At 48.5% G+C, this 14774-nt stretch overlaps 1 protein-coding gene across 1 annotated transcript in view; it reads left to right on the top strand.

The window, feature by feature from the left end:
- Positions 1-12854, top strand: part of F10 (coagulation factor X) — a 17577-nt gene extending 4723 nt beyond the window's left edge. Inside the window, exons 3-8 of the mRNA XM_005366273.1 lie at positions 1075-1099; positions 2070-2183; positions 4207-4338; positions 7366-7598; positions 10284-10401; positions 12251-12854. Coding sequence (XP_005366330.1) covers positions 1075-1099; positions 2070-2183; positions 4207-4338; positions 7366-7598; positions 10284-10401; positions 12251-12840 — 1212 coding nt within the window. The 3' untranslated portion in view covers positions 12841-12854. The remainder of the gene's footprint in view (positions 1-1074; positions 1100-2069; positions 2184-4206; positions 4339-7365; positions 7599-10283; positions 10402-12250) is intronic.
- Positions 12855-14774: the final 1920 nt, after the last annotated feature.

Here is a 14774-nt window from a genome sequence, read left to right as displayed (position 1 = left end):
CTAGCTCTGTAGACCAGGCTGGTCTCGAACTCACAGAGATCCGCCTGTCTCTGCCTCCCGAGTGCTGGGATTAAAGGCGTGCGCCACCATCGCCCGGCTCTTATCAGAGATTCTTAAAACATCATTACTTTATCTAAGAGCAGTAGGTTCCTGGTGATACCAGGACTTGACAGTTTGGGGACGGTGATTGAGGGTTGGGTGAAGATGGGGCTGTGTTTGCTTGCCGCAAACCAGGTGAGTGCTCTCCTCCAGGCCGTAGCTCCAGCCTAAACAGAAATATTTTAAAGACAGCACATTCATCACCATGACAACCATAACAGGGTCCTATAAGCAGAATGACTTAGAGTAACGGGATTTATTCCCTTGAAATTTGGAGGTAATGAATGCAAAGCCAGGACCCAGGTCAGGCTGGATCCTTTGGAAGTGCCAGAAGAAACTCTATGCTGTGGCTCCGGTAGTTACCTCTGTTGTCACCGCCCGTGACCTCCCTCCTCTGTTGGCTCCAGGTGACCGTTCTTTACTTTGAGATGGACACTGTCATTGTCCTGGATGATCCTGGATGACCTCACCTGAGGTCCTAATGGTGGCTCTAATTTATATCCACAAAGTTCCATTTCTAGTTAAGGTCATATTCTGAGGTCCCAGTAGGTCTGAGTGGGGAATGGGATTGTGACCGACTGTGTGCTGTGACTGTCTATTTGTGTGACATAGGCCTTGACCTAAGATAGTTAGCAATTTATACTTTTCCCACTCACAGGACTGGCAACCTGTGATTTTTTTCTTAATTTTGAGCACGGGGTCTGTTAACTGATCACGCTCCCGTGGCGTATGACGAATAGCACTATTTCTCCTAGCCTGTTTCTTGTTTACGTTGAAATGTGGTCTCAATACTCATCAAGGGCCATGTGTTGAAGCAGATAGGAGACAGGCCCTCTCAGGAATGCTGGCAGCTCTCCCTTTCAGATGGAGAAGTTCTGGAACATTCCTCCAGGCAGGTTACTGGAGATGGTTACTGTTAGTGTAAAATAGTCTGTTTTTTTTTCTAATGTGTTTTAAAATATTTTTTTCTTTTAGAATGAATTCTGGAACAAATACAAAGGTAAGATATTTCTATTTTAATCATGAGAGAGACTCCTCAACATTTAAATGAAGAGAAAGGATTAGCTTTGGAAAACATTTTAAATTACATTCTGGTTCAAATCTTATTTATCTACACTTTTCCCTTCTATATTTCCACGATACTTTTAAAACGTATTTTATAGTAAATTTATATGGATTCCAGTTTATTATTTATTAAAATACACATCTTTCTGGGGATCTTGTTGCCCTCAGTGTCCTGTCCACAAACTCCCAGGTTCAAGCTACCCTCATTACCAACCTCTTGAGGAACTTGGACTGTAGGTGTTTTCTGCCATGTCTGGCTCAGATACAGATTTAAGTCCATTCTTCCTTGTATCTGAGGATGCCAAATTCCATGATATTTTTAACAAGTTTAGCAAGCTGAAGCAAACGGTGGAGCTTGAAATACTGGACTTTCCAAAAGGTGGCCACCCTGACGACTGTTCATAGCATCAGAGATGATACTGATCATGGCTACCTGGAAGTTATTTCAAAATGCCTATTAGACACTCCTCCTCTGAGTAAGTGACAAACCAAGAGAGGTGGAGCCTGTGCCAGAGCTGGATCATCCCCTGGTTCTCATTCCACACCCAGTGGCCTTGGGGGAAAGAGTTCCCTCCTTCTCTGACCAGCACCCAGTCCAGAAACAAGTGCCACATTGTCCCCTGTCCTTCTCCTTTGCAGAGGAGGTAAAGCCCCTCTTCCTGGCCACAAACACATTGTAATACATCCCAGAGAAACCAGAAACCTGGCCAACGTTGCAAGGCACAGGGGTATCACACATACATAGTCACCAACGTGGGAACTAAACAAAATCTGATTATGATGAATTTATTCTCAAAGAGAAGCAAGCTCAAGCTATCGGCAAAGTGGCTGCAGGTACCACACAGTGTCAGTGGTGGCCACGATGAAACGACTTCAGCCTTGGTTTCCAAATCCTCTCACTGCAGATGGTGACCAGTGCGAAACCAAGCCTTGCCAGAATCAAGGCCAGTGTCGCGACGGCCTCGGCGAGTACACATGCACCTGCATGGAGGGATACGAAGGCAAAAACTGTGAATTCTGTAAGTCCCTCTCTTGATGGAGCTTTGGGTCATACCACAACCAGGGAAGAGGGAGACACGACACCTAGGTCGTTGGTCACTCTCCGACACATCGAACCACTGGATGTGTCTGTCTGTCCTCTAGCTGCTCGGCGGGGTGTGACGTGGGAGACATGGTTTCCCTGTGGGGCATCGTGAGGCAGGTGAGAACCGGGTAGACCGTGCCCACGGCTCCTCCTGCTTCTGCTCTGGCACTGCTTTTTTTTAAAAATTTATTTATTTATTAAGGATTTCTGCCTCCTCCCCGCCACCACCTCCCATTTCCCTCCCCCTCCCCCAATCAAGTCCCTCTCCCTCATCAGCTTGAAGAGTAATCAGGGTTCCCTGACCTGTGGGAAGTCAAAGGACCACCCACCTCCATCCAGGTTTAGTAAGTTGAGCATCCAAACTGCCTAGGCTCCCTCAAAGCCAGTACGTGCAGTAGGATCAAAAACCCATTGTCTGGCACCGCCTTTGTTCACACCTGTCAACACAAGCATCAACAAGGAACAGTCTAGGCTACCCAGTTTCAGATATGTGGTGCCCTTAGCTGATTCCACAGGGAGCCTCACTGAGCTATTCGTACCATGGTTACTCCATTTTTAAATAGTCATTGGGTTTCTCTCAGCCCGGTTCTCCCTAACAAGTAAGACCTGCATTTCCTTTACCTCTTTATCTTCTTATCTTTTATTTATTTATTTGTTTATTTATTTATTTATTTGCTGCGGTCTCACTTTTTAACCAAGGCTGGACTAGAACTTATATAACTTATATATAGCCCACTCCAGATTTGAACTCCTAGCAAATCTCCTGCCTCAACCTCCTAAGTGGGATTACAGGTGTATGTCACCATGTCCAGGGTTAAATTACTTTCCTTATAGAATGAGATCTTTATCCGGACGCCCTCAGGACTCTCCCCAGTGGAGCTGCTGGTTATGATTATGAACCCTTCCACAGAAGCTCATCCAGTGCCTGTACACAATAGACGAACATATCTAATGAGGGCACAATCCAGGAGCTAAAATTCCATCAAGGTAGATTTTACTCCATAATTGTTTTCTCACCAAACCCAAGCAGAGGGCTGTAAAGCAAATTGCTACAGACGTGGTTATTAGCGTGAGCTGGATCAGCTAGCACTCTGGAAGCAGGTGGGTACCTCTGGTCTAAGACGCGGTGGATGGAGGAATACAGGCTCAGTCAGCCCTAAGGTGCAATGGCAGGTCAGAAGTTACCAAGGGAGTTTAGCAGGCGCTATGCCGCAATTTCATGTAGCCTAAAGTTCCTTTGCTTTCGTGATTTCCTAGCGTGTAGATGGAGCGGTGGGACTTAAATGGCACCCCCACCCCTCCGCTTCCATCTTCTCTGGAGCTGACTCCTGGCTTTCTGCCACACACTTCCCATAGATAATTATTCCTTCCAGGTCTCACGGGAACCCAGATCCCAAACCATGACATGCCCACAGCACGGTGCCCAGTGCATCACTGGGAGCAGGGTAGTGCTCAAATACTGAGTGAGGGAAGAAAGAGGTTCAGGTAGGATGCAATTCTTCGCCCATGCCAAGGGCAGCACCCTGGATGAGCAGGATGTGCACAGCCCTCAACAGAGAACATACATCTGCCCTCCCTCACAAAGCTTCTCATTGGAGAGCCCTGTGAGAATGCCAGGTGTCCCTCCCCTGGCCTGTGCGGATGCTGGGTGTTCCCCTCATAACCTTTGCATATGACAAATGTCCCTCTCGTTGTCTGTAAGGATGCCAGGTGTTTCTCCTGTAACCTGTGCTTGTGTCAAATGTCCCTTTCAAGGTCTGGGGAGGCAGCAGCAGGAAGAAAGGCTTACATGTGGCTGGCATCTTGTTCGGCTGCCTGTCGTGTTATCATGGAAACCACCCTGGTGTGGTCCTTTGCATACCATGGCCTAGGCATGGCTGAGGCTGGGCAGACAGAGCTGGCATGTCTGAATTCATCACATGTCTATGGGAAAGGCTCATCTGTCCTCTGTTTTGCAGTTGTTCGGAAACTCTGCAGCCTAGACAACGGAGACTGTGACCAGTTCTGCAGCGAAGAGCAGAACACGGTGGTGTGCTCCTGCGCCAGCGGTTACTTCCTGGGTGATGACGGCAAGTCCTGCATCTCCACAGGTAGGAGTCATCAGGCTGTGGAGACGGTGTGACATTGCTGAGGGCATGTTCTGGTGGCATCTGCAGAGCAGTGATGACAGGAGATGGAGAGTAAGAGACGGGGCTCTGGACAGATCAGCCATAAAAGCATCAGGTTTGAGAGGAGATGCATTAGACCTAAGGACAAGTGGCTGCTTCACCTCCGCACCTGAAGGGGCTAACACTGCTGCCTCATTGCTGGCAAAGGAGGTGATCCCAGGCATCACTGAGTTGGGCATACCCACAGCTCTGGCTGTGACTTCTGTGCAGGGTAGTCCATGCTCCTCTGGCCTGGGGGCCTGGAAAGCACAGCTATCACAATATCCCAGGGGCAGAACCTGCCTAGGTCAAGAAGGAGGCCTGGGCAGGTAGCGGAGCCTGCACTGGTATCATTTTTGAGGCCCCACGCTGATTGGGTTTGCTTTTTTTCTGGTGAGAGCTGGGTGTGCTGGGTCGTATGAGCAACAGAGCCACTATTAACAAGGCTCTCAGAGAGCGGTGAGTGCCATGAGGGCCGAGGAACACGAAGGCCACGGGAACGAGAAGGGCCCAACTGGTGTTCTTGGTTACAAGGGTCTCCTGAAGAAACAGAGACACTGCAGGGTATATAAGCTTCTGGGCAGCAAGGACAATCAGCCTCTGATGGACTGACCACCTAGTGACTCTTCAGAAGTTCTTTTTTATTGATACACAAAAGGCCCTTTAGCGAGTCAATTCCCGCATACCAAAATCTCTTATCTGAACTAGGAGTCATCTTAAGGAACTATTACCTAAGCAAACACAATCATGCTAAAAATGCCAGGTTTGCCAGGAACATCTTATGACTGAGGTTATGCCAAGGCTCTGATATTCCCAAGACAGAGCAACCTCATAAAAACTCAGATGACAATCATTGATTATTTACAAGAGATTATTTCAAGGCCTAAGTGGTCATCACTCCAGAGTAAATGCCCAGGCGCAACGGCTCTTTTAATATTCCACTACACTCATCTAGGCCATACAGACATAAGATGAGCTCTCTGAAAAGTCAGAGTTGGTCCACAAATGGTCCCTAACTTTCGCCATGGCATCCCCCGGGGTGGGTTTGAAGTGCAGGGTCTCAGCCCTGCATACAGCCTGGATGATCAAGCTCAGATGAGAAGAGATAGGGCTCAGGATGCTGAGTCATTTCTCCCTCTTTCCCCACTCATCTGCTCCTCACCAAAACAAAACAAACAAACAAAAAAAAAACAAAAACGATTTGGGACTGGTGAGAGATGGCTCAGTGGTCAAGAGCACTGGCTGCTTTTCCAGAGGACCCCAGTTCAAGTCCCAGCACCCACATGGCAGCTCACAACTGTCTGCAACCCCGGTTTCAGGGGATCTGACACCTTTACACCAATGCACATAAAAAAGTTAAATGAATTATTTTTTAAAGCTATTTTTTTCAGAAATTAAATAATCAGAGAAGAGTGGCTCCAAATACATGCTTCAAGGATGAATTCAATTGCATAACATGAAATCTCTCAACAACCTAAACACAAGGACTTTATTCCCACTGACATATTTTTAAGTTTAAATTAGTTCAGAAAATTTTAACTAGAACTATTTCTTGATATGTGTATAAATTATTTTAACTCCAGGGATAATTGCAAATCAATTTGAAATAGGACTTAATATCTGAAAACGTAACAAAAGGCTGAGGTGTGACTCAGTAGTAGAGAACTCACCCAGCATGGGTCCAGAGGTTGCAACTGCATATCTCAGCCCAGAGATAGTAAATTGCAGGACAATGGATGCCATGTCCCCAGCAACAGAGTCCCCAATCCTTCTCACTGGCTAAGGACACAACCATATTTCATGGGAAACAGGAGTAAAGGCTACACTGTAACATGACCTTAACCCATCACTGGCACAGACCAGCCACTAGGCTCAACCTCAGTCTACAGTATCCCTTTCTCACCATTGGATTTTGCTACTTTTCTTGCAAAACTTAACGGCTCTTAGCTCTGCTTTGTGTTTCTGGCTCTCGCTTTAAACTTGGTTAAAAGCAGACAGCAATAACCATGCCACAGCCTGAATGCTGGGCTGCCAAGAAATTTCTTCCACCAATTTAGTTTGCCTGTCATCTTTATAACATGGCTCCCACAGTCTGAGGGCATGAGCAAAATTAAACAAGTTTTTATAGTCAATGGCCTCCAGTCCAGTTCCCAAAAGAGTTCCTGTTCCTTTCCAAGCTTCATAGTCTTTGCTATCCACAATCCCATCAGCATTCTTGTCTTCCGAGCTCCCACTGGGAACACCCATTTAGCTCTGCCAACAGAAGTCTAAGTTTTCTCTGGCTCTCATCTCTAAATGCTTTCAAATTCTTCTTCTACAAACTGGCTCCAAGCCTTTCGAACCATATTGACCAAGTAGCCATAGCAACAACCCCACTCTTGGTACCAAATTTTTGTATTAGCCAGAATTTCAGGGATGTGACAAAGCACCTGACCATTAAAGGATACGGGATTTGCTCAGCTCAGCTTTCAGAGACTTGAGCCCATCGTGTTGTGGGAAGCACAGCTGAGCTGAGGCTCATCTGGTGGCTGCCAGTAATGGAGAGAGAAAATGTCTGTGCCAACAAGTTTTGTCCTTTTCTCTATTTTATTTTGTTTGGGTCCCCAGAGTATGTGATAGTGCTGCCTACATTCTCCCGTCTTAGTTAATCTTCCCGGAAACGTTTTTATAGTTATGCCAAGAGCTGTGTTTTGTTTTTCTTTGAGACAGGATTTCTCTGTGTAGCCCTGGCTGTCATGGAACTTACGCTGTAGACCAGACTGGTTTCAAACTCAGAGATCTGCCTGCCTCTGCCTCCTAAGTGCTGGGATTAAAGGTGTGCGCCACCACTCTGCAAGCTGTGTTTTACTAGTATCTCACTTGACTCTCAGTCAGGTTTAACCATCACCCCCTGGGCTTCCAGGGAGCCTCAGTAGGCCTGTGGAGCTTCTGGCTTTGCTGAGGCCTCCTCTGTTCTCCCTATTCTTTCAGTGCCCTTCCCCTGTGGGAAAACCACCGTAGGACGTAGGAAGCGGTCCTTGGACCAGAGCACCAACCACAGTGAGCCTTTCCATGAAGACCTCCTGGACTTAGAATTGCTGTCACCTACGGAGAATCCTTCCAACATGCTCGACCTCAACCAGACACAACCGGAAAAGGACAGCTCAAGCGTTATTCGGATTGTGGGTGGCCGAGCATGCAAAGACGGGGAGTGTCCCTGGCAGGTAACTGGGCCAAGATAGAACTGGTGGCCTGTAGAACAGGCTGGTGGGACGATCCACTGAGGCTCAGCAACTCAGACTGCAAGGGTCCTTCCTGGTGGTCATCATGCCTCTTCTAGAGTGAGAGTATTTTTTAAACAAAAACATTTAAATACTAAGAGGTATAAAATACCTTTAAAAAAAAGACACATTTATTTATGTTCAAAATGTTTGTTTTCAACCGCTCTTTGGTTATTGACGTGGTCCAGGGCTGCCAGACTTAAGAAAAAAAATCCCAAGCCCCCCAGCAAGACTTGAGTCTCCCACAACTAACGCTCCCTGATGTAAAACTGAACATGGAAGGAAAGTGCTCACCCACTTTCTGACCCCAGCTTTGCAGGGTTTTCTGAATCTCCTCCATCATCCCCACTAGCACTTGAGGTTTCCAGCTTCCCGAACCTAAATACCTATCCAAAAAGAAAGGGGGGTGGAGAACCCTAGGCAGTGGTTCTCAAGCTGGGGGTCACGACCCCTTGGGATTGCATATCAGATATCCAGATATCCTGCATATCCGATGTTTACATGATGCTTTGTAACAGTAGCAAAGTTACAGTTATGAAGTATTAATGAAATGATTTTTATGGTGGGGGGGTCCCCATAAAAGGATTAAGGGACTGCATTAAAGGATTGAAGCATTAGGAAGGTTGAGAACCACTTTCCAGTAGTCACCAGCAATCCCCGGAGATCACCTAAAAACCCTCCCCCTACAGGGCCCTGGGCAGGCCTGACTGCCCAGAGGCAGGAGAAGCAGCCCCAGCCTCATTGCACACATGTACCAAGAACTGGCTGGGCCCAGGGAGGCTGCTGACTTCCTCTCCCTTGCCACTCAAGCAAGGTTTGAGTTTATATAACTATCCAGAATAAACAGGGACTGGGAGAATGGCTCAATGGTTAGGTGGGTACTGCTTTTCCAGAGAACCAGAGTTCAATTCCTGGCACCTGTATCAGGCAGCTCCCAAGTCCAGGAGATCTGCCACCTTTGACCTCCACAGTGACCCCCACTCATAAACATACACATAAACATAATTTTAAAAAACAAATATGTCTTTAAAATAAGAAAGAGAAAATAAACTTGGTAAAGGGAAAGTTGTCTTTTTAGCTATGAACAACATCAAGAATTCTTTCAGGACTTAATACTTCCATGTACTTTTTTTGTTTGTTTGTTTGTTTTAGATAGGGTCTCACTATGTGGGCCTGGCTAGTCTGGAACTCACTATGTAGATCAGTCTGGTTTCAAACTCTTTTTTTTTTTTTTTTTTTTCGAGACAGGGTTTCTCTGTGGTTTTGGAGCCTGTCCTGGAACTAGCTCTTGTAGACCAGGCTGGTCTCGAACTCACAGAGATCCGCCTGCCTCTGCCTCCCAAGTGCTGGGATTAAAGGTGTGCGCCACCACCGCCCGGCTTTGGTTTCAAACTCTTAAGAGATCTGCCTGCCAGCTTCTGTCTCCCTATTCCCAAGATTAAAGCAGCCTTGACTTTTTGAATGTGGCCTCCATGAGAGCAGTGGTTCTCAACCTTCCTAATGCCGCAACCCTTAACACAGTTCCTCATGCTGCTGTGACCTCCAACCATAAAATTATTTTGTGGCTACTTCGTAACTGTAATTTTGCTACTGTTACAAATTGCAATGTAAACATGTGGCATGCAATCCCAAGGGGGTCGTGACCTGCAGGTTGAGAACCAGCATGTGAGAGGGTAGGGAATTCCCTAGAGAAAGTCAAGCCAGTCCATGCTTGGTGCCCAGCACTTCAGACCCAGTGCTCTGGGATGGGCACGGTTCCCCTCATGCCGTCAATGTTTGCTTACCTCAGATCACTGCTCAGTGGCATCTGTCACTGAATGTCACATTCAAGAGCAGCCACATGTACCCAGAGTCAATCATCCCAGAAAGTGACATTTCACAAGCAGGAAGGCAGGTCTGAAGGCGGGATGACTCTGGATGATTCTGACTCTGGGAAGTGAGGTGTTTTCGCAAAGCCAGGCTGGTCTAGGTCATGAGACACGGCCACGTAAACCCAAAGGCTCTACTATGGTGAAAAGCTTTTCTGTGCATAGGGAGAAAATGCTAGGACTGGTTTGGACAAGATGAAAGAGGAGGCCCTGTTAGAGGGACCTTGTCATGGGTGGGAAGGAGACAGGCAAAGGCATCCTGCAGGGCTAGCACTTGGCCCAGGGCTGGAGCCTCAGCAATGTCTGAGGACCATCAGTCGATCAGTCCATCTTTAAAGCAGACCAAAGCTAAAGTGTGGAAATAAAGCTGGGTGTCTCCAGGAGCCAGTCACAATGTGGGCACTGGAGAACATTCAGAGTGCCAGGCAGGAAGGGCTGGGTCACTTGCATGGATGCTTCATGAGGTGCAGGGCCAGAAAGAGTTGTAGGGCTGGCTAGTGGGGTAGCGAGCAGTGCCTTGCTGTGGGGTAGAATACATGGTTCCCTGCCAGGCTCTAGCACTAAAAGAAAGGCAGGAAGCAGACAGGCAGAAGGGGCTGGATCTTGGGGTAGTCCAGCAGACATGGAGAGCTGTGGTCAAGTGTAAGGATCCTAGAAAAGGTTCCTTGAGACCCTGCAGAGAGCCCACACGGCCTAGTCAGCTTGGCACGGCCCTCGTGCAGACCGTAGGTGGTTTGCAGACACTCTGTTCTGGTCGCAGGCTCTGCTCATCAACGATGACAATGAGGGCTTCTGTGGGGGCACCATCTTGAATGAGTTCTACATCCTCACGGCGGCCCACTGTCTGCACCAAGCCAAGCGATTCAGGGTGAGGGTAGGTAAGTGACGCTCCAGCCCTGGGGACGCCACCATCTCAAGCCCTGGGGATATGATTGCTGCTCTCCCCCTAGAACTACACAAGGGCTCTATGAGCAACACCTGCTCAAATGCAGATGATCTACTTGGAGATAGTCAAAGAGGAGAAGGGGGTGGTCATCTCCAGACTTTCGGGGCCGGGCCATTCCTCAAAGAGACTTCCCACCTTCCCTCTTCAGTACTTTAATGGTGTTCCTCTCAGCACCCTTCCCTCAAAAACCTTCCCAGCCTGCCTCTCTCCACAACACTCCCAGAGTCTCTTACTTCCATTTATGCCTCAACATTACTTCATTTTGGTGTTTCTATGAGGCCCATGAGCTAGGCAGTGAAAAATCCTGCACAAGCCCCAAATGCGGTTTTGAAAATGTCTGGCATCCCTCCGCTACAGATTTAACAAGCAGAGATGGGCAAGGTTATTCCAGTGTCTCATTTCCAAAGCCCTGACTTCCCAGGTGTTTAGAAATAAATAAACCTCCTCAGCTGCAAGCGAGATGTTACTACAGTCTCCTTTCACAGCCAGCGGCACTGCGCCTTCAGCTCATCTCAGGTCAGATGGCTTGGGCCTGGGTGCATAGCCCAGGCCTGGAAGAGGAGGGAGACCCTTGGCCCTGAGCTGATTGACAGACCCAGCTTGCCAGAAGTACTCAAGTGTGAGGAATTGGAAAGCATAAGAGCCCTAAACATTCACACAAAAATGTGATTAGTGGTTAGCTGTATTTACCACTCTCGCACAGGGCCTGGGTTCAGTTCCCAGAGCCCATGTGGTGGCTCACAGCTGTCTGTAACTCCAGGTCCAAGGGGATCTGATACCCTGGTCTCCACAGGCACTAGGCATGTGCACAGTACACACGCATACACACGCAGGCAAATGCTCACAGACATAAAATAAAATAAACCTTTTTTAAAAAGTCTTTAAAAATATGACCAGAAGGGGAAGCCCTGAGAGGAAGGCAGAGCCCTTTGGTCTCTGCAGAGAGCAGGCTCTTCGTGAATCTGTGAGCACTGCCTCGTCCTTCTGAGCGCTAGGACACAGCATATGCTCCTTGACGTGGGTCTGGTTTTTTATTAGGGAAAATTATTTTGTGGGGTGGGGGTGAAGGGTTTATTTGCCTTATACTTCCACATCACTGTTGATCACTGAAGGAAGTCAGGGCAGGAATTCAAACAGGGAAGGAACCTAGAGATGGGAGCTGATGCAGAGGCCATGGAGGGGTGTTGCTTATTGGCTTGCTCCTCACTGCTTGTTCAGCCTGTTTTCTTATAGAATTCAGGACCATCAGCCCAGGGATGGCCCCACCCACAATGGTCTGGACCCTCCCCAATTAATCTCTAATTAAGAAAATGCCCTGCAGGCTTGCCTACAGCCCAATCTTATGGAGGCAATTTTTCAATTGAGGCTCTCTCTTCTGTGATGACTCTAACTTGTGTCAAGGTGACTTAAGACCAGGCAGCTCATTCCCTCCCTCCCTCCCTCCCTTCCTTCCTTCCTTCCTTCCTTCCTTCCTTCCTTCCTTCCTTCCTTCCTTCCTTTTCTTGTGGAGACAGTATCTGGTTATGTAGCACTGGCTGGCCTGGAACTTACTATGTAGATAATGCTGGCCTTGAAGTCACAGAGATCCTCCTCCATCTGCCTCCTTCCCTGCAGGTGTATGCTTCTTTAAAGGTAGCTGATGTGCAAACATCTGGCCCTGAGAGAACTAACTGCCATCTGTGCTCTCTCCCTCCCTCCCTCCCTCCCTCCCTCCCTCCCTCCCTCCCTCCCTCCCTCCCTCCCTCCCTCCCTCTCTCTCCCTCTCCCTCCCTCTCCTCCAGGGGATCGGAACACAGAGAAGGAGGAAGGCAATGAGATGGTGCACGAGGTGGACGTGATAATAAAGCACAACAAGTTCGTGAGGGAGACCTATGACTTCGACATCGCAGTGCTCAAGCTGAAGACTCCCATCACGTTCCGCATGAACGTGGCCCCCGCCTGCCTGCCTCAGAAGGACTGGGCCGAGGCCACACTGATGACACAGAAGTCGGGCATTGTGAGTGGGTTTGGACGCACACATGAGAAGGGCCGCCAGTCAAACATCTTGAAGATGCTGGAGGTGCCCTATGTGGATCGCAACACCTGCAAGCTCTCCAGCAGCTTCACCATCACACAGAACATGTTCTGTGCTGGCTACGATGCCAAACTGGAGGATGCCTGCCAGGGGGACAGCGGCGGCCCCCATGTCACCGAGTACAAAGGCACCCACTTCGTGACTGGCATTGTCAGCTGGGGAGAAGGGTGTGCGAGGAAAGGGAAGTTTGGGATCTACACGAAGGTCACAGCCTTCCTCAGGTGGATCGAGAAGTCCATGAAAGCCAGGGTGGTTCCCACATCTGAGACCCCAACGTCAACAAGCCCTCCCCATTAAAGCAGCTCTCTAGACCTGCTGGGTCACATATGCGTTGTTTAATGTTGCCACCTGAGCAGGAAGCTTCTTAGGGCAGATGCCCCCCTATAGAGGTAGACTCTTCAGGTTCAAGTTTGCTGTTCTTTCAACTTCATGGTATCAGAAACAGACTCTGATTGAGCAAAGATTTCTCTCTTCCTAAGTCAGACTGCGGGACTCTCAGGGAGTCACGGGCTCTAGGGGATTAGGCCACTGCTCACACTTAGATAGATCCATCTCTTCTCACACTTGGATGGAACCTATCCCTGCTCACACTTGGATAAAGCCATCCCTGCTCACACTGCGATGGAGCTGTGTCTTCTCCCCATCATAGTATATGATTCTGATTTTGAGTGGTCAAACTGACCCGCTCAATTGACTGTGCTTAACTTCCTTGAGAATAAATGCGCACACACATGCATGTGCACACACGCATGCAAGCACACACATACAGTGGGACAGACTTCAGCTCCCCAGTAGATGCTTTAGGTCAGGGGGCTCAGACTCTGATTCGCCCTTGCATGGCCAGAGAACTCTCACTCTCTCTGGGAACTAGGCTGCATAGAATTGAAAGGAGAGAATCCCCGGAAGATAGGCTAAGATCTTTGTCTAAAGATAAAGGGACCTTTGACCCAGATCTGAGTCAAGCACCAACCCTATGCTGGGCTTCCTGTGAATGTGTACAGGAGTCTTTCTGAACTATGCTGTCTGCTGAGTGTACATGGACTCTGTGCTGAGCTGAGCAGTGAATGTGCGTGCAGTCTCTCTGAGCTGGGCCGTGTGCTAAGTGTGCTCATGTCTTCCTGAATGAGACTCGGGGATAAGTGTGCACAGGAGTCTCCCAAGACGGCTGCCTGGTGAGGGTGTATGGAGTTTCCCGAGCTAAACTTGGGTTGAATGTGCATGGGCTTCTTCCTGAGCAATTGCTAATAGTGATCTGATGCCCAAACACATGAGTCTTAGCCCTGCTCTAGTTAGGAGACTCCAGAGGGGTCTTTGCAAAGCCTAAATCCTGGCCTTACCCCAAACATTAAATTCTAAGTCTCTAGGATGAGCCTCACCCCAGAAGTTTCTGCATCTCTTCCAGACACTGCCACGCCACCAAAGCAGGTGTTCAGTGGCATAACGTGGCTGGACAGGGTCCAGGGCATGTCTCACCCCCCCCCAGTCTTGCATTGCCTCCAAGCCCCAAGTTAAATGTTTGTGGGAACCAAGCCGACTTTCAGTAAATAGACTAACTTTTTTTCCGAGATTTTTCCTATAGTTTGCACTTTGCGTAACTTTCCCAAGCAAAGTTTAAAGGTTCCGGTACAAACCTTCCCCCAGACCAAGAGCTGGATAGAGTCCTTTGTAAACAGATTTTGCAAGGTTAGGGAAAGTCAAGAACAGCACTTGATTTCCTAGAACCATAGTAGCCAAGAGTGAGGCTGGGGTCTGAGAACCGAGCTGAGCTGTGCAGACACCGCTGGATCAGTGACCTACTGTATATCGTGGCCCACTGGCCCGGCATGCAGGTCAGCAGTGGGAAGACCACAGTTTCACTCACCTGGCAGATGGACTTTGTGTTTGTCCCTAAGAACAAGAACTCCCTGGTCTCCAACCACCACTCCAGGATAAAGTCAGCACCCACACAGGTCCCTGTACCAACAGAAAGACAAGTGCAAGAGTGTGTGGGTGTGAGGTCAGCCATGGGGAAGCTGAGCAGACATTAAAAAGGGAGTTTACTCAAGTGTACCTCATGTTACACATAGTTCACCACTAGAACAGCTAAGAGAATCTTCAGTCATTTCAAAGCAAGCAGAAAAGCCAGTACGCAGATCCTGAGTCAGGGGCCAGGAAGGTGAGCCCCAGATTTAGTGAGGTATCTCCCTTTATGGATCTGGGAATCAGGACCTAGGCTTCCTGTGGTACTGGCA

The sequence above is a fragment of the Microtus ochrogaster genome, unplaced genomic scaffold (genome assembly GCF_000317375.1).
Source record: "Microtus ochrogaster isolate Prairie Vole_2 unplaced genomic scaffold, MicOch1.0 UNK7, whole genome shotgun sequence".
NCBI classification, from domain to species: Eukaryota; Metazoa; Chordata; class Mammalia; order Rodentia; family Cricetidae; genus Microtus; species Microtus ochrogaster.
Note: the sequence above shows the minus strand (reverse complement) of the source record. Positions and strands in the feature narration are given on the sequence as shown.